We start from the raw sequence: 20,500 nt of genomic DNA on the forward strand, positions 1-20,500 counted from the left end.
TCATGAGGAACCCCAAGAGCATCATTCTAAATACCATAATGTATCTATTCTCACATTGTTTCCCAAGAGCATCATTCTAAATACTATAATGTATCTATTCTCACACCGTTTTACTCGCTGGTTCTACTAATGTATCAGATTTTTTATTTACTAAATTTTGGCTGAGAAAGCATTTTTAAGCTTATACCTTAATACTCAATTCCAAATTTACCAACTGTCTGAGTTAGGTATCATTCTGGGCCACCAGAGCACAGGTGAGTACGATGGTTCTATTGTACATCTATTGTATGGTTCAACAACATCGAAGCCTGCCCCTACTGAAAGGTCCTATTGTGGGGGAAGCATTTTGAGCAATAACATTAAAGGAATTTTGATTATTTCAGTCTGGTTCCTGGTGAGAACTTATCCACATCCCAAAAGTTCAATGGTTTCAGCTTATCCTCAGAGAAGGGCAAGAACTCCAAGGATTTCAACAGCAGGTAATTAATTTCTACTCAGAGCCACTGGGGCGATTAGGAGTAGATGTGGACACAGAAGGGAAACCCAACATGACGCCAAAGGTATAATGTCTGTGTCTGGCCAAAACCCACTGGAGACATGAGCTCCAAATAACCACATTGTACTTTTTCAAACATCTCAACTTTGGGGCAATTTAAAAAGTGTCAGACAGTTGTGTTAAATGAGAATTCAAGGTGACTGCACCTTAGTCCTACCTCCCAGGGACCAGCAAGTTTGGGTGGAATCTCCAATCCCAGCTTCTCCAGCTCTCGCTCCCTATACTTCTCATACTGCCGGTAACCTGCATACCCGCTGCCTGTCACCAACAGAATGGGCAGGGGGCGCAGCAGGAACAAGGTTCGAGCAGGGGCAGTGTGGACTCTTCTGGCATCTGTTAACAAAAGAGAGGAAATTTTGAGACTGCGAGAAGGGACAGAGATGAGTCATGCAAACAGCACCAAATGGAGGCCCAGGAAAAGTCATGCATCTTAGAAGCATTCAGTAGAGGTATCTGGGTGGCTCAGTCAGTTAAGCATCCAACTTTGGCTCAGGTCATGCATGATCTCACGGTTCATAGGTTTGAGCCCCACATCAGGCTCTGTGCTGACGGCTCAGAGCCTAGAACCAGCTTCAGATTCTGTGTCTCAGTTTGGGCTCAGCTCAGAATTTCACAGTTTCTGAGATGGAGTCTCGCATCAGGCTCTGCACTGATAGCACAGAGCCTGCTTAGATTTCGGTTTCTCTCTCTCTCTGCTCCTCTCCTGATCACACATTCTCTCTTAATATAAATAAATAAACTTTAAAAAAGGATATCTATTTTTTTTAATGTGTTATTTATTTTTGAGAGAGAGATAGAGACAGCATGAGCAGGGGAGGGTCAGAGAGAGAGGGAGACACACAATCTGAAACAGGCTCCAGGCTCTGAGCTGTCAGCACAGAGCCCAACACGGGGCTCAAACCCATGAACTGTGAGATCATGACCTGAGCTGAAGTTGGACGCTTAACTGACTGAGCCACCCAGTTGCCTCCAAAAAAAGGGTATCTAAATAATAAAGACAAGACACATTTTTGTACAGGTTCAAATGTCTGCTTATAAAATTTCAAAAGTTCATAATTCAGAGTTTTTGATGAGGGTGTGGAGAACTGACACACTCATGAGGACTTCCTACTCATATGCATGTAAAGTGGAACAATCGTCTTTGAAGAGTAATTTGGCCTAAATACCAACTTGTAAAACACATAAGTCTTTTGACCCAGCAAGTCTACCTCTACAAATTTATCCTGAAGCTGCACAAAGATATATTACCATATAAATATATAGCAGAGGGGCCCTTGGATGGCAACTGAGCATCTGATTTCAGCTCAGGTCATGATGTCCAGGTTTGTGGGTTCAAGCCACGCATCAGGCTCACTGCTGTCAGCACAAAGCCCACTTCGGATCCTCTGTCCCCACCCTCTGCCCCTCCCCTGCTCATGCTCTCTCTTAAAAATAAATAAACATTAAGAAAAAAAATGATGAAATATATAGTAGGAAAAGCCTAGAAACAACTTAAATATCTAACACCAAATTGTACAGTCATTCGGTGGAATACTATGCAGCCAGTAAAAGGGATGAGGTCATAATCACTAGTGCTTCAGTAATAACTATTCTAAACACTCCACAGATATAAGGTTAATTCTAATTATTTTCCTATGAAATAGGAGTTGTTTATCCCTGGGTACTGATAAGCAACTGAAGCACAGAGAGGCCAGCACTACCTCTAATTGCTACTTACTTGTGTAAAAGGTTCTGACAGGCAGCTTCCTTAAGGACTGTAGGAAATGGCTCAGGGCAGTGTTCTCATGATGGAGGAGGCTATAAGCAAGCAAAAATGAACTGTTAAACATTTACCTTAAAATGTTAAAAAAAATTAGTGGATCAACTGGCAAAACTTGAATACAATCTATAGATTCACTAACAGTCGTATATCAATGTTAATTTCCTGGTTTTGACCACTACTGTGGTATTGTGAGAAAAATGTCCTTGTAGGAAAAAGGCTGAAATGGTTAAAGCAAAGGGATATCAAATCTGTAATTTTCTCTCAAGTGTTTCAGGAGGAAAGAAAAAACATATATGCACACACACATACACATAAAGATAGGAGGGGAGGAAGAGGAAGGGAGACTAGTAAAGCAAATACAGTTGACATTTGGGGAATCTAAGTAAAGAGTATTTGGGAATTCTATTTATATTTTTATAACTTTGGAAACTATTTCACAATAAAGTTATCTTCTTAATTAAGTAGAAGATCATAATAGGCAGTAAAGCCAGCACTCTTACACAGAGCCATAAGTTTCTGTACCACAAAATAAGAATTCTACACAGCCCTGTAATCACCTAACCCCTACCTCATTAAACAATCTAATACATTTTAAATTTTAAAAATCTATCCTGGAAAAAATGACACAAACCATGTGTAACTATTCTAATCTACTTCAAGTATAGAAGGCCCAATTAATTTAGAATTTTTGGATTATCTTTTGTGGCTACTTTGCTACTTTGTCAAGCTACATTGACATATTAAACAGGTTTCAGGGCTCCTGAGAAAAAAACTAGCACGGATAGCTTTCCACTCTAAGAAAACATTATTTCGAATTCAGTTTGTTTCTGTTTCACCTTCACCCAGGGAAACTGGACATATTCCCAGTGGCAATAAATGACTGCCAGCAAGGAAAGCATTTGTGAACCTTCAGTTATCAACTAGATCTCCCCTAATCAAAGAGCACGCATCTCATTTTCATTTCAGATAGCACTTCAGTTTCCCCAAATTTTGACCTGAAATCTAAAGAAATTACGTCCTTGTCAGTAAGTGCTTCTTTTTCTGCGGGGCCTCTCTCTTAAAAGAGATGCAATAATTTATAACAAATGTCTACATTGCTACTTTTATAGAAAACAGAACTACATTTATGACCTCCATACAATAATGTACACTTTCATGGATATTTAATAGTTAACGTCTTATACAGATATCCTCCAAACATAGTCAGATTTAGGTACCTTAACTTTGTTTTTTGCTTAAAATTAACTTAAAAACACCATCACAGCATGGTGCTAATATGGCTAATGTGATGGATCGGATTCTCTTACAGGCAAGTCAGGTTTGTGTGGAGAAAAAGTATGCAACCATGATAATCATCACCACTAAGGCTAGAGAGATATATAGCTATTAGCACAAAGAAGGGTATGTTTCAGTATATGAGTGTTCTTTCAGCAGTGAACAATGCTCATCTCTAAGACTGGAAACTCCCACTACAAAAGCTAAAAGCCTCAAGCCCTGCTTCCCAAACAGAATTAGAACAAGAAGTGTAAAAACTGACTAAAGGTACATTGTTGTATTCTGTACACTGCTCTATTGTGTTCCAGAGTGAATGCTGAACTCCCCCAACTAAAAGAATGTTTGCAGACTGTTGAATAAGGCTTCTCTTCCTTTGGCTGGGGGAGGTACAAACGGGAGATAATGCTCTATCCACTGTAACCAGACACACAGCACTCAGGTGGTTTGTCTTACATGTGGACTTTCACCCTCAGCACCCCTGCCCAAGAACACAGAGCTCGGCTCTCTCATACACCGCTGTAGCACCAGTTCCTGGAAAAAAATGTGTGGCAAATGCCCCATTACACCAGATAGTCTTTTATAACTGGATCATTCCTATCCTCAGATAAATGCTATATGTTCTCCAATCTTAGATAAATACTGTCCACCATGGACCCTTCTCTAGTTTCTACCTCACTTTTCTTTCCTTCAAAACAAGCTCTTAGAAAGAGCCATGTTCATTCACTGTTTACTGTCAACTGTAAAAATCCTAGAAAAGAACACAGGCAGTAACTTCTCTGATATTGGCTGTAGCAACTTTGTTCTAGATAGGACCCCTGAGGCAAGGAAAACAAAAGCAAAAACTATTGGGACTACATCAAAATAAAAGGCTGCACAGCGAAGGAAACAACTAAAAGGCAACCTACAGAATGGGAGATGATATATCCAATGAAGTGTTAGTATCCAAAATATATGAAAGAACTCATAAAACTCAACACCCAAAAAACCAATAAACCAAATAAAAAATGAGAAGACATGAGCAGACATTTCTCCAAAGAAGATATACAGATGGCTAACAGTCACATGAGAAGACATTCATCATCACTCATCATCAAGGGAATGCAAATCAAAACTACAACGTAATATCACCTCACATCTATCAGAATGGCTAAAATCAAAAACACAAGAAACAACAGGTGTTGGCAAGGTTGTGAAGCAAATGGAACAGTTTTGCACTGCTAGTGGGAATGCAAACAGGTACAGCAACTGTGGAAAACAGTATGGAGGTTCCTCAAAAATCCAGTAATCAAACTACTGAGTATTTAACCAAAGAATTTACAAAAACACTGATTCAAAGGGATACATGCATCCTATATTTATAGTAGCATTATTTACAATAGCCAAGATACAGAAGCAGACCAAATGTCCATCGACTGATGAATGGTTAAGAAGATATGGCATATATATATAATGGAATATTATTTGGCTATCAAAGGGAATGAAATCTTCCCATTTACAATGGCATGGATGGAGCGAGACAGTATAATGCTAAGCGAAGTAAGTCAGAGAAAGACAAACAACAAATGACTTCACTTATATGTGGAATTTAAGAAACAAAACAAATGAGGAAAGGGCAAAAAAGAGAGAGAGAGAAACTAAGAAACAGACTCTTAAGTATAGAGAACAAACTGGTAGTTACCAGAAGGAGGTAAGGGATAGATTAAACAGGTGATGGGGATTAAGGAGTGCACTTGTCATGAAGTAGCTGGGTGGCTCAGTTGGTTGATTTCGGCTCGAGTCATGATCCCAAGGTCTATGAGTTCGAGCCGCACGTCAGGCTCTCTAGGACAGCCTCTGTTTGGGATCCTTGGGATCCTCTGTCTTGCTCTCCCTTTGCTCCTCCCCCACCCACCTGCAATACTCTCTCTCAAAAATTAAGAAGTAAACTTAAGAAAAACGGGGAGGGGGCCACTTGGATGGTGTAGTCAGTTAAGCCTCCAACTCTTGGTTTCAGCTCAGGTCATGATCTCACAGTTTGTGGGTCTGAGCTCTATGTCAGGCTCTGTACTGAGAATGCAGAGTCTGCTTGAGATTTTCTCTCTCCCCCTCTCTCTCTCTGCCCCCTCCCCGTCTCTCTCTCAAAAAATAAACATTTAAAAGAAATTTTTAAGAGTGCACTTGGCATGTGATAAGCACCATGTGTTTTATGTTAGTGTTGAATCACTAAAAATGAGAAACTAATATAACATTGTATATTAACAGGAATTAAAAGTAAAAAAAAAAAAAAAAAAGCTACGTTCACTGCCACTACTTCCTCACCTCTAACCTCTTAATCCCGCTCAACTAAGTTTTTGTTCCAACCATGTCACCTCTTGTCAAGGTCACCAACTTCCAGGTTGCCAATACCAATGCATGTTTCTTGGGTCTGCTGTTATTTGACCTCTCACAGAAGCATTTGCCACACTGATCCCTTTCTCTCTTTTTTTACTGAGGTTTAACTGACATGTAACATTGTTAGTTTCAGGTATACAACATAAATCATTATGTATATACACTGCGAAAAGATCACCACATTAAGTCTGGTTAACATCTGTCACTATAGAGTTACAAAATTTTTTTTCTTGTGATGAGAACTTTTCTAAGATTTTTTTTTTCAAATGTTTATTTACTTTTGAGAGAGAGAGCTAGAGAGCAAGCAGGGGAGGGGCAGAGAGAGAAGGAGACAAAATCCCAAGCAGGTTCCATGCCTTCAGCACAGAGCCCCATGTAGGGCTCAAACTCACAAACCATGAGATCATGATCTGAGCTGAAGTCAAGAGTCAGACGTTTAACCAACTGAGCCACGCAGGTGCCCCAAGATATAAACTTGCACTGTGTTAAGTCACTGAGATGCTGGGGTTTACCTGTTACCATAGCAGCATTACTATAATATACCATTTTACCAAAAGGCACCCTTTACACAGCTACACAAGTCAAAACCCTGAGACTCATTCGTATAGAAGTCTTTTCTCTCTCATTATTCACATTCAATCCACTGGCAAGACAGGAAGACTCTACCTTTAAAATATATTTATCTGTCTAGGAGCACCTGGCTGGCTCAGCTGGAAGAGCATGTGACTTGTTCTCGGGGTCATGAGTTTGAGCCCCATGGTGGGTGTAGAGATTACTAAAAAAACAAATGTAAAACAATTATACACACACACACACACACACACATATCTTTATCTATTTCTCATTGCCACCACTACTCAAACCCTAGCCCAAGACACCTGATTCTCTTACGGGGTGACTGAGAAAGCCTGTTCTCCACTTTCCACTCTTGGCCCTCAAAACAGCCAGAGTGACCTTTTCAAAACAGAAAATAAGACCAGACCCCAGGTACTTGGTCCTTGCTGGATTCTCAGATATCCTACTGCTTTCCGTCTCCTCCTTACTCATTCCTGCTGCCACTCCTAGTACCCACCACACTTTTGCCTCTTTCCACGCCCTTGCATTTGTTGTTTGTTCTACTGGGCACACCGTTCTATGTGGCTCACTTCCTCACCATTCAGTTCTCTGTGAAATGTTTCCTCCTCTTTGTTTGTCTTTCCTGACCACCATGTTCCCAAGAGTTGCTCCTCTCAAGTTCCTCACCTTCATTTTTTTCATGCACTTCTCACTACCTGAAACGAACAGATTGTGTGTGTGTATATATATGTACACACACACAAAAAAAAACACCTGTTTACTTTGCCTGCCTTCCCACTAAATCCAATCTCAATGGTGAGATTAAACCCCAGAAGAATGAATGGATAAATTCAATCAGCTGTCTCTTCTAGGTGGTGACTCAAGTGGGCACCTTGCAAGCAGGTGAGTAAAGCCCAGGGGTGAGCACACAAGTCTGAATGCATGACTTAGTGCCACTCATTAGCAATGTGACTTTAGGAAAAACTCAATTAATTCTAAGCTTCAATTTCCCCACCTGTAAAAACAGGATCCCATTGAGACTACATGAGACAATCATGAAAAACCAGCACCGAGCTACATATTACTATTTTTTAAATGTTTATTTATGTTTGAGAGAGACAGAAGGACCTGAAGCATGAGGAGGGGAGGGGCTGAGAAAGAGGGAGAGAGAGAATCCCAAGCAGGATCCACGCTAACAGCAGGAGCACAACCTCACAAACCGAGAGATCATGCATGACCTGAGCCAATCAAGAGTCAGCCTCTTAACCTACTGAGACACTCAGGCACACCCATATTACTATTTTTTAAAGTAAAAGAGTTCATGTTCAGCTAGCACTCACTGGGATGGCTATATCAACTGTCTATGACCAGAGGTCCCTGGCTGGCTCAGTCAGTGGAGCAAGCAACTCTTGGTCTTGGGGTCATGAATTCAAGCCCCACGTTGGAGGCAGGTGGGGCCAAGGGATTAGTTAAAAAAAAAAAAAAAAGATTGCCTATGACCAGTGTCCACGTTGATTGGTCTATGTGCAAATTGTCATGGTTAAAAAATACCTTTGGGGGGGCGCCTGGGTGGCTTAGTCGGTTAGGCGTCCGACTTTCGCTTAGGTCGTGATCTCATGGTTCGTGGGTTCGGGCCCCGCGTCGGGCTCTGTGCTGACAGCTCAGAGCCTGGAGCTGCTTCAGTTTCTGTGTCCCCCTCTCTCTCTGACCCTCCCCTGCTCACGCTGTCTCTCTCTCTCTCTCTCTCTCCTAGAAATAAATAAAAATATTAAAAAAAAAAAATACCTTTGGGGTGCCTGAGTGGCTCAGTCAGTTAAGTGTCTGACTTCGTCTCAGGTCATGATCTCACAGTTCAAGCCCCACATCGACTCTGCTCTGGAAGAGCCTGCTTCGGACCCTCTGTCTCCCTCTCTGTGCCCATCCCACATGTGCTCTCTTTCTCTCTCAAAAATAAAAAAATAGGGGCGCTTGGGTGGCTCAGTCAGTTAAGCATCCGACTTCAGCTCAGGTCATGATCTCACGGTTCGTGGGTTCAAACCCCGTGTCGGGCTCTGTGCTGACAGCTCAGAGCCAGGAGCCTGCTTCAGATCCTGTGTCTCCCTCTCTCCGACCCTCCCCTGCTCACGCTGTTTCTCTCTCTCTCTCTCAGAAATAAAACATTAACAAATTTTTTTAAAACATAAAAATAAAAAAATAAACATTTAACAAATAGAATTAAAGTCATGTAAACTTAAAAAAATAATTTTAACATCATCCCTGGTGGTGACATTTTAACTGTAGTCCTTCTATGTCTCTTGCTTTCTCAAGCTATGAAGCTCTCCTAAATATGAACTGGCAGACCTCCTGAAGGCCTAATTCTACATTCTATCTTGTATTAATTAGTGTTTAGTTGAGTGTTTTCTCTCTCTTCTACTAAACTGAAAAATTCTTTAAACAAAAAGCCTATTCCAAATGCTGTATCTTTTAATTCCTCTCTGTTGTTCCTTTCCCCCATGGTCCCTAGCACTGTGGTTTGCAGTGGTAGGAATGTCAGTATTTCTGAATGAAAGCCTTGCACATGCAACCGCTCCTTAGGTACTAAGTCTATACTTGCCTGAACCTATGAGTCATCTAAGACACTTGCAGTCCCAACCTACTACATCTAGTAAATCTGAATTTGGCAGCAGGGTGGGGATATATCTGGGAATCTCAATTTCTAATAAACACCTACCCTATTATTTTATGAAACAAGTTTGGGAAACATGGCCCTTAATTATCATCCAAGATGTTGTTTTCTCTTTGTTCTATCACCTGCCACACATCACCCAGTAAATGAAAAACTCCCCTGCAGTATGAGGTTTTCATCTGTATGTCTCACAGACGTGTTTACTTAAAACCTACGAAGAAAATGTTGTGTTGTTTTTTTCTATCAACAATATATAATACCTTTGAAAATTAAGAGCTCTTATTGTATCCAAATCCTCATCCTTTCCAACCACTTCACCTAAATCCAATCTAATTTATCTACATTGATACTAAAGTATGACTCCCTGCCTCCAATCCTTTTTTTAATGATGGTGAGCAAGTAAGTACATGTTCATATTCATCAAAAAAAATATTTTAGGAATGTCATTTTTTTAGTCTTTCTAACCTATGACACAGTTTGGGTGAATTCATGCCTGACTCATAAACAGCACATCTGATATTAATATCAAAAGAAGAGACCCTCCATTCCAAATCCCAACTGATACTCCACATTACAGAGCCCCCTCCTGAGAAAACTACACCATTTTTTAAATAGTCAATGGCAGGAGAGTAAAGCTTTCATGGTAAGGCCAATCACAGTTTCTGTTCACTCTTAGTCCAAATCCAGTGTCCTTTTACTTTCCCAAATCACAACGATAGGTCACCTCTGGTCACAGAGCAAGTTTTGGTTAATGTTGACAAGATTAACCCTGCCAGAAAAACAAAAATCACTATGCGTCTCTCAAACCCTCGCTCTTTGGAATGACACCAAGCAGCCGACTCTGAGTCATAGCTACCAACATTTTAATCCATTTTCTGAGAGTCCAAATGCTCCCCAGCTATTTGTGAATAATAAATTGCCCTCATGGTGGGCAGCCTAAGAGAAAGGTCCTTGCGTGAGAGACAGAGGTAGCCTGGTCGGGGTCCTGACTGCTATTACTGGCTTAGGAAAACTGTGCAAGTCCCTCCCTCTCTCAAGGCCTCAAATTCGCCAATTCCAAAAACAGCTGGATTTAGATGACCTCTCTGGTCTCTTCTAATTCTAACAACCTAATAGCTGGGAGTCATCAGAGCAACCAAAACCCTAATTCCTTAACAGACTATTTGCGATTACCGAATCCAACCTCTCCGCTTCAAAGACCAAGAATCCGAAGTAAAAGCCCCCGACTTCCAGTCCAAAGCTCTTCCCAGATCTTGTCGCCCTTCCAAGAACACAAATCCCGAAAGAAGCGTCCAGTCCAGTCTCGACTCTAGTGGCAGGCAATCATCTGTTTTGTTTGGGGTGTTTTTGTTTTTCTCCCTTCTGCACTTCCACTTAGCTGGAAAGGGCAAAGCGAGAGCGCTTAGGCCAGCCCTAACTAAACCCAGACTCCCACACGCCGGAAATCCCACCTGCTTTACGTGAAGGTGAATAGCGCTGTCCCCACCCGACCCCTCCTCAGGTCGAGCCCGTAACAGGGAAACGATTCCTCCCTCCCGACTCCGGTCCGGCCTAGGCTGCCTCTGGCCCTAAGACAATCTCCCCAGGCAGCTATACCTGCTCCGCCAAGGCACAACACCGCGCAGCAACCTCAAGCACCGCTGCCCCACGGACGCCGCCATCTTGTCTCCTCCTTCTCGGGCGGTCGCGCCCCCTTTTCACACTCGTGGCGCACACGTGTGACGCTACGAGCTATAGAGCTCGTAGGGAACAGACGGGCTGTGGGCGGAAACATGTAAGCTCCTCCCCCTAGCTGTTGCCCGCCTCCTTAGCCTGGCTCCTGGGTCACCTGCAGTGCTAAATCTTGGCCTGCGCGCCGAGTCGCCAGACTTCTTTCTTTGGCGTCTGTTTCTGGGTGCGCCTGGGAAATGAGTCACCCAAGGTACGAGAATGTATTAGCTTAGCCAATTACCTTAATTACAGACAGCGAAGCTAAGAGCACCCACGACTCAATTACCATTTATTCTGCGCATCCTAAGTGCCAGGCTCTGTTCTGAACACTTTGCATGGCCAGTGTCTCCTTCTTACTTTCCCAAACTGGAGGGGAAAGTTACTCACGTCCAAACCAAACTTACTTCCACTTTTTCCTCCCCTGGTCTGCTAATAACAGTTGCCTTCAGACGTTTGACACAAGAGGAATATATTGCCTGGTGCCTGCAATTATTTGTGTGGTTATTTAAGCTCAACTAGAGCACAACCAACCCCCTCCATGGAGGGGGCATCCAGCTTTCCTGTTGGAGGGGAGACACCTCCATCTATGAGCCTTAAAAGACTGAGGAAATAAAGAAGTATAGAATTGGTTTCACTCTTCAATTGAGAGTAGTAACTCAGAAAGAGGGGGCGGCGTTTCAAAATGAACTGCATTTAGGAAAACTGAAATATCCACATGCAAATGAAGTGGACCTTTACCTTATAGCATAACAAAAAGTAACTCAAGATGACTTGAAAACCTGAAAAGAACTAAAACTATAAACCTCTTAAAAGAAAATATAAAGAAAATCTTTATGTCATTGGATTCAGCAATAATTTTTGACACCAAAACACAGGCAACAACAACAAAATAAATAAATTGGACTTCATCAAAGTTAAAAACGTTTGTGCACCAAAGAACACTATTCAAGAAAATATTTGTAAATCCTATATCTATCTGATAAGCATCTAGTATCCAAAATACATAAAGAACTCGTAAAACTCAATAATAAAAAACAAACGGTTCCTGGATGGCTCAGTTGGTTAAGTGTCTGACTTTTTTTTATTAAAAAAAATTTAATGTTGGGGCGCCTGGGTGGCTTAGTCGGTTAAGCGTCTGACTTTCGCTTAGGTCATGATCTCGCGGTTCGTGGGTTCGAGCCCCGCATCGGGCTCTGTGCTGACTGCCAGCACAGAGCCTGGAGCCTATTTCAGTCTGTGACTCCCTCTCTCTCTGACCCTCCCCTGCTCGCGCTGTCTCTCTCTCTCTCTCTCTCTCCTAGAAATAAATAAAAAAATAAAACATTAAAAAAAATTAACGTTTATTTATTTTTGAGAGAGAGCAAGAAACAGAGTGAAGTAGGAGAGGGGCAGAGAGAGGGGGGGGAGACACAGGATCTGAAGCCGGCTCCGGGCTCTGAGCTGTTGTCACAGAACCTGACACGGGGCTCAAACCCACAAACCACGAGATCATGACCTGAGCTGAAGTTGGACGCTTACCTAGCTGAGCCACCCAGGCGCCTCAAGTGCCTGACTCTTGATTTCAGCTCAAGTCATGATCTTATGATCTCTTAGGTCGAGCCTCATCAGGCTTTTCAAGGAGTCTGCTTGGGATTCTCTCTCTTTCTCTGCTCCTCCCCCATGTGCTTGCTCTCTCAAAATAAATAAATAAACTTGAAGTAATAATAATAATAATAATAATAAAACCTCAGATCAAAAATGGACAAAACACTTGAACAAACATTTCTCCAAAGAAGTCATGGCTAATAAGATGCTCAACATCACTAGTCATTAGGGAAATGCACATCAAAACCCCAATAAGATACCAACTTCACATCCATTAGAATGGCTATTATAATATTTTTATTTTTTTAAAATTTTTTTTATGTTTTATTTATTTCTAGGAGAGAGAGAGAGACACAGCGTGAGCAGGGGAGGGTCAGAGAGAGAGGGAGATACAGACTCCGAAACAGGCTCCAGGCTCTGAGCTGGCAGTCAGCACAGAGCCCGACGCGGGGCTCAAACCCACGAACATTGAGATCATGACTTAAGCGAAAGTCAGACGCTTAACCGACTAAGCCACCCAGGCGCCCCTATTATAATATTTTTAAATGAGGAATAACAAGTGTTGGTAAGGATGTGGAAAAATTAGTATCCTTGTGCATTGTTGGTAGTAAGGTAAAATGGTACAACTGCTATGGAAAATAATTTGGTGATTCCTCAAAAAGTAAAACATAGAGGGGCGCCTGGGTGGCTTAGTCGGTTAAGCGTCCGACTTTCGCTTAGGTCATGATCTCGCGGTTCATGGGTTCGGGCCCCGCGTCGGGCTCTGTGCTGACTGCCAGCTCAGAGCCTGGAGCCTGTTTCAGTCTGTGACTCCCTCTCTCTCTGACCCTCCCCTGCTCACATTGTCTCTATCTCTCCTAGAAATAAATAAAACATTAAAAAAAATAAAAAATAAAAAAAAAGTAAAACATAGAATTATCATATGATTCAGCACTTTCACTCCTATATATATATATATAGGAAATATATATATATTTCACTCCTATGATATATATATATACCCAAAAGAATTGAAAGCAGGGACTCATATACTTGTACACCAATGTTCATAGCAGCATTATCACAATAGCCAGAAAGCAGATTAATAAATGAATGGATAAATAAAGTGTGATATATCCACATAATGGAATGTATAAATTTTAAATACGTTATGGTAAGTAAAATTGGCCAGACACAAAGAAACAAATATTGTATGATGCCACATGAAGTACCTAGAATAGGCAAACTTATAAACAGAAAGTAGAATAGAGGTTACCCAAGAGGCTGGGAGAAGTGGAGATTGGGGAATTAATGGGTATAAAGTTTCTGTTTGGAATGATGGAAAAGTTCTGGAAAGAGTGGCAATTGTTGACTAACATTGTGAATACACTTAAAAATGTTATGTATCCTTTATCACAATTTGTTTAAATCAGCTGATAATAAATGTTGATAAGGATATGTGCAGAGAAATCACAACCTTCATCCTCCACTGGTGGAAATGTAAAAAGATGCAGCCTCTTTGGAAGACAATCTAGCAGTTCCTCAACAATCAAACATAGAGTTACCACAATATGTACCAGCAATTCCATTTGCAGGAATATACCCAAGAGAAATGAAAATGTATGTCCACATAAAAACCTTTACACAAATGTGGGGCGCCTGGGTGGCTTAGTCGGTTAAGCGTCCGACTTTCGGTTAGGTCATGATCTCGCGGTTCGTGGGTTCGAGCCCCGCGTTCGTGGGTTCGAGCCCCGCGTCGGGCTCTGTGCTGACTGCCAGCTCAGAGCCTGGAGCATATTTCAGTCTGTGACTCCCTCTCTCTCTGACCCTCCCCTGCTCACGCTGTCTCTCTCTCTCTCTCTCCTAGAAATAAATAAAACATTAAAAAAATTTTTTAAAAAAACCAACCTTTACACAAATGTTTATAACAGCATTGTTCATAAAATCCAAAAGGTAGAAACAGCACAAATGTCTATCAAATTGACATAAATATGGAATGGATAAACAAAATATGGTACATCCATACAATGGGATATTATTTATTTGGCTATAAGAAGGAATGAAGTACCAATACATGTCATAACATTGGCAAACCTTGAAAAGATAATGCTAAGTGAAAGAAGCCACCCACAAAAGACCACATATTGTATTATTCCATTCATACAAAATATCCAGAAGGGAGAAATCTACAGAGACAGAAAGCAGATTCGTGATTGCCAAGGGCTGAGGAAAAGGGAATGAGAGGATGGGAAATAACTAAGGGTATGAGATTTTTGAGGGGTAGATGGAAATGTTCTAAAATTGCTGTGGTGATGATACACATAAGTATGAATATGCTAAAAACCATTGAATTGTCAACTTAAAATGGGTGAATTATATGGTATGTGAACTATATCTCAATAAAGATGTTTAAAATGTTTTATTTCTGGAGCGCCTGGGTGGCTCAGTCATTTAAGCGTCCGACTTCGGCTCAGGTCATGATCTCACAGTTTGTGGGTTCAAGCCCCGCGATGGACTCTGTGCTGATAGCTCAGAACCTGGAGCCTGTCTTCAGATTCTGTATCTCCCTCTCTCTATGACCCTCTCCTGCTTATGCGGTGTCTCTCTCTCTCTCTCTCTCAAAAATAAATAAAAAACATTTAAAAATAATAAAATAAAATATGTTATTTCTATGTATTGCTGGAATACAGAAATATACTTGATACTTATATTTGAGCTTAGATATATTTGTATCTAATAGGATGTTTGGTGTAGGTGTTTATAGTAGATATTTTTCTGATTAAAAGTCTTCCCTTCTGGGTGCCTGCATGGCTCTGTTGGTTAAGCACCCGACTCTTGATTTCTTCAGCTTAGGTCGTGATCTCACAGTTCCTGAGTTAGAGCCCTATGTTGGGCTCTGTGAGGACAGTGCTAAGCCTGCTTGAGATTCTCTCTCTCTCTCTCTCTCTCTCTCTGCCCTTCCCCCACACATGTGCACATACTCTCTCTCAAAATAAATAAACTTAAGAAAAAGTTTTCCCTTTTATGGGTGACTGAGTGGCTCAGTTGGTTAAGCATCTGACTTCGGCTCAGATCATGATCTCACTGTGAGTGTGAGCCCCACATCAGGCTCTATGCTGACAGCTCAGAGCCTGGAGTCTGCTTCAGATTCTGTCTCCCTCTCTCTATGCCCCTCCCTGCTTGCTCTCTTTCTCTCAAAAATGAATAAACATTAAAAAAAAAAAACAGGCCTTCTCTTTTCTTCTTCGCATGTGTAAAATGTTTATTATGAGTACATACAAATGTACATTTTGGCATTTTTTAGGATGAGGATATATTGTTGGGCTTTTTTCCTACTAAATTCTGTTACTGTGGTAATTTACATTGATATTCTTTTATTTTTTAAAACAAATGTATTGAAATTTAAATTCACATATGTTACAATTCACAAATTTTAAGTGTACAACTCAATAGTTTTTAGTATATTCACAGGTATCGTATGTATCACCATAATGAATTACACTTTCATCACCCCAAAAAGAAAGCCCACATGCTTTAGCTATCACTCTCATGTCCCTCATTCCCACCTCTTGAGCCCGAAGCAATGAAAAATCTACTTTCTATCTCTATAGATTTCCCTATTCTGGATTTTCATATGAATGGAATCAAATAATATTTGAACTTTTGTAACTGGCTTCTTTCCTTTAGCATAATGTTTTCTTTCTCTTTTTTAATTTTCTTCCTTTTTTTAACGTTTATTTTTGAGAGAGAGAGTGTGAGCAGGGGAGGGGCAGAGAGAGAGGGAGACCGAATCTAAAGCAGGCTCCAGACTCTGAGCTGTCAGCACAAAGCCTGATGTGGGGCTCAGACTCATGAACTGTGAGATTGTGACCTGAGCCGAAGTTGGACATTTAACTGACTGAGCCACCCAGGTGCCCCTTTCTTTCTTTCTTTTTTTTTAAAGTTTATTTATTTTGAGAGAGCACACGCAGGAGAGAAAGAGAGAGAGAGAAAGGAGGGAGAGAGAGAATCCCAAGCAGATCCCAGCTCAGGGCTCAATCTTATCAGTTGTGAGATCATGACTTGAGCCAAAATCAAGAGTGGGATGCCTAACCAACCGAGTTACCCAGGCTCCCCACAGCATAATGTTTTCAAGGTTCATCCATGTTGTAACAAACGTCAGTACTCCATTTTTTATTGCCAAACAATAATTCATTGTATGGATATACCACATTTGCTTATCCATTCATTGTTGATTTGATGGACATTTGGGGCATTTCTATCACTTGGCAATCAAGAATAATGTTGCTATAAACATTTGTATATAATTTATTGTATGAACATATATTTTCATTTCACTTGTGTATATACCAAGGAGTAGAATTGCTGGTTTACGTTAACTCTATTCTTAATTGCATGAGGAACTGCCAGATTGTTTCCCAAGATGGCTGTATTTTATATTCTCACAAGCAGTGTATGAGGGTTTCAATTTCTCCACATTCTTGACAACACTTGCTATTTTGTCTTTTTAAAATTATTATTATTACATTCATCCTAATAAGTATGAAGTAGTATCTCATTATGGTTTTGATTTGCATTTCTCTGATGACTAATGATGTTGAATCATCTTTTCATGTGTTTATTAGCTATTTGCATATCTCCCTTATAGAAATGTCTATTCAGATCCTTTTCCATTTTTAAATTGGGTTGTCTTTTTATTATTGAGTTGTAAGAGTTCTTTATATATTCTAGATACAACTCCCTTATCAGATATATGATGTTCTCTCCCATTTTATGGGTTGTCTCTTGATTTCTTAATGGTGTCCTTTGAAGTATGAAAGTTTTTAATTTTGAAGAAGTCTGATTTATCTACTTTCTCTTTTGTTCCTTATGATTTTTGACTCATATCTAAGAACTGTACGCCAAAACCAAGTTCATGAAGATTTACACCTATGTTTTCTTCTGAGAGTTTTTTTAATGTTTATTTATTTTTTAGAGAGAGGGTGTGCGAGGCGGGAGGAGGGAGACAGACAGAGTTTGAGCAGGGGAGGGGCAGAGAGAGAGGGAGACACAGAATCCAAAGAAGAGCTGTCAGCACAGAGCCTGATGCAGAGCTCCAACACACGAACTTCAAGATCATGGCCTGAGCCAAAGTTGAACGCTTAATTGACTGAGCTACCCAGGTAGCTGTTTCGGATTCTGTGTCTACTTCTCTCTCTGCCCCTCCCCCACTCACACTCTGTCTTACTCTCTCTCAAAAATAAATAAATGTAAAAAAAAATTAAAAATAAATTCTTTTTAAAAAATAATAAAAATAAATAAATAAATAAAATCTTAAAAAAAAAAAACCTTTATGGGATGCTTGGGTGGGTGAGTCGGTTAAACATTGGATCAGGTCATGATCTTGCAGTTTGTGAGTTCAAGCTCCACATCAGGCTCTGTGCTGATGGCATGGAGCCTGCTTGGGATTCTATCTCCTTCTCTCTTTGCCCCTTGCCTGCCTGCTCTTTGTATCTTTCTCAAATAGAAATAAAAATTTTAAAAAACTTTTTAATAGATGTGGTATTTGTTCAGATTTTCTATTCTTGTGTCAGTTTGGTAAATTGTCTTTTTCCCTAGGAATTTATTCATTTTATCTAAAATTTCAGTTAACTGGGGTGCCTGGGTGGCTCAGTCATTTAAGCATCAGACTTCAGCTCAGGTCATGATCTCACAGTTCATGAGTTCAAGCCCCATGTCAGGCTCTGTGCTGGCAGCTCAGAGCCTGGAGCCTGCTTAGGATTCTGCATCTCCCTCTCTCTCTGCTCCTCCCAAATTCTCTCTCTCTCTCTCAAAAATAAAATAAACATTAAAATTTTTTAAAAAATAAAATTTCAGTTAGCTGGCACAAACCTAACATTCTTTTATATTCTTTTTCACGTCTATAGGATTTTTAGTGATATACTCATGTTCTTTCCTGACATTGGTGAATGTATGAAGTTTATCTCTTTTTTCCTCCTCTTGATCAGTCTTGCTAGGGGGCTATTAACGTTATTACTTTCTCAAAGGACACATTTTAACTTTGGTTATTTGCTCTATTGTGTATTTGGGGTTTTTTCCCCTTAATAACAGCTTTACTGTATTATTTCTTTCTACTTTCTTTTGGTTCAATGTGCTATCCTTTTCTTTTTTTAATATTTATTTGAGAGAGACAGAGAGAATCCCAAGCAGGCTCCTTGCTGTCATCGCAGAGGCCGACATGGGGCTCAATTCCACCAACTGTGAGATCATGACCTGAGCTGACACCAAGAGTTGGATGCTTAACCGACTGAGTCACCCTGTGCTGCCTTATTCTAAATTTCTGAGAATACTTTTTTTTCTAATTTATTTATTTTTTAGTTTACATCCAAGTTAGTTAGCATATAGTGCAACAATGATTTCAGGAGTAGGTTCCTTAATGCCCCTTACCCATTTAGCCCATCCCCCCTCCCATAACCCCTTTAATAACCCTCTGTTTGTTCTCTATTATCTAGGAGTCTCTTATGTTTGTCTCCCTTCTTGTTTTTGTATTATTTTTGCTTCCCTTCCCTTATGTTCACTTGTTTTGTATCTTAAAGTCCTCATATGAGTGAAATCATACGACATTTGTCTTTCTCTGACTAATTTCCCTTAGCAAAATACACTCTAGTTCTGTACACATTATTGCAAATAGCAAGATTTTATTCTTTTTGATTGCTGAGTAATACTCCATTGTATAAATATACCACATCTTTATCTATTCATCCATCGATGGACAATTTCTGAGAATACTTTGATCATTTTTTTTCAGCATTCTTTTCTAATATATACATTTTAGTCTATAACTTCTTTCTTTTTTCTTAATGTTTATTTCTGAGAGAGATGAGACAAAATATGAGCAGGGGAGGAACAGGGAGACAGGGAGACACAGAATCTGAAGCAGGCTCCAGGCTTTGAGTTGCCAGCACAGAGTCCAATGTGGGACTCAAATTCACAGACAGTGAGATCATTACCAGAGCTGAAGTCAGGCGCTTAACTGACTGAGCCACCCAGGCGCCCCTATAACTTCTTTCTAAGTATAGGCAGATGGCCTCTCCTCTGCTGTCCTGCCCACTGCTCCATTGTGGTGTGTTGAATAAACTTCTATTTCTTCTAAAACAAAACAACAACCCCCACCCCCACGCAGCTATTTCTAAGTATAGGCTTGGCTATACCTTCTTTTTTTGAGCTATCATGTTTTCAATATTATTCAGCTCAAAATACATTTTTTTAAGATTTTATTTTTAAGCAATCTCTACACCCAACGTGGGGCTGGAACTCACAACCCTGAGATCAAGACTTGCACACTCTGCCCACTGAGTCAGCCAGGTGCCCCCAAAATACCTTAAAAATTTTTTAATTTATTTATTTATTTTGAGTGAGTGCATGCACAGAAGTAGAGGAGGGAAAGAGAGAGAGAACCCAATCACGATCCACACCACCAGCACAGAGACTGATGTGGGGCTTGAACCCAAGAACCGCCGAGATATGACCTGAGCCAAAGTTGGGACACTTAACTGACTGAGCCACCCAGGTACTTCAGCTTTTATTTATTTTTATTCAAAGCATGGTTCACATGTTAGATTAGTTTCAGGTATACAACACAGTGATTCAACAAGTCTATATGTATTCATCTCAATATACTAAAGTACATTGTGAGGGCACCTGGCTAGCTCAGTCAGTGGAGCATGCAACTCTTGATCCCAAGGTTGTGAGACTGAGCCCATGTTGGGTATAAAGATTACTTAACATGGGGCACCTGGGTGGTTCAGTGGGTTGCGCATCTGACCTCAGCTTGGGTCATGATCTCAGGCTCCAGAGTCCGAGCCCCATGTAAGGCTCTGTGCTGACAGCTCAGAGCCTGGAGCCTGCTTCAGATTGTGTGTCTCCCTCTCTCTCTCTGACCCTCCCCCACTCATGCTCTATCTCTCAAAAATGAATAAATATTTTTTAAAAAGATTACTTAACAATAAAATCTGAAACAAAACAAATAAGGTACACTGTGATTTCTTCTTTGACCCTTAGGATA

General features: G+C 40.6%; 1 protein-coding gene across 2 annotated transcripts in view; it reads right to left on the reverse strand.

Moving 5' to 3' along the window:
• Nucleotides 1-10,858, reverse strand: part of PISD (phosphatidylserine decarboxylase) — a 35,657-nt gene extending 24,799 nt beyond the window's left edge. The window contains exons 1-3 of one of the 2 annotated variants that reach the window (XM_039225869.1): nt 10,780-10,858; nt 2,274-2,353; nt 714-889 (exon numbers count right to left, since the gene is read on the reverse strand). In XM_039225869.1, coding sequence (XP_039081800.1) covers nt 714-889; nt 2,274-2,353; nt 10,780-10,844 — 321 coding nt within the window. In that variant the 5' untranslated portion in view covers nt 10,845-10,858. Of the gene's footprint in view, nt 1-713; nt 890-2,273; nt 2,354-10,779 lie in introns of those variants that run through there. The other variant, XM_039225873.1, reaches the window with a different exon arrangement.
• Between the last annotated feature and the right edge of the window lie 9,642 nt (nt 10,859-20,500).

This window comes from Hyaena hyaena, unplaced genomic scaffold (assembly GCF_003009895.1).
Source record: "Hyaena hyaena isolate Hyena2069 unplaced genomic scaffold, ASM300989v1 scaffold_19, whole genome shotgun sequence".
NCBI classification, from domain to species: Eukaryota; Metazoa; Chordata; class Mammalia; order Carnivora; family Hyaenidae; genus Hyaena; species Hyaena hyaena.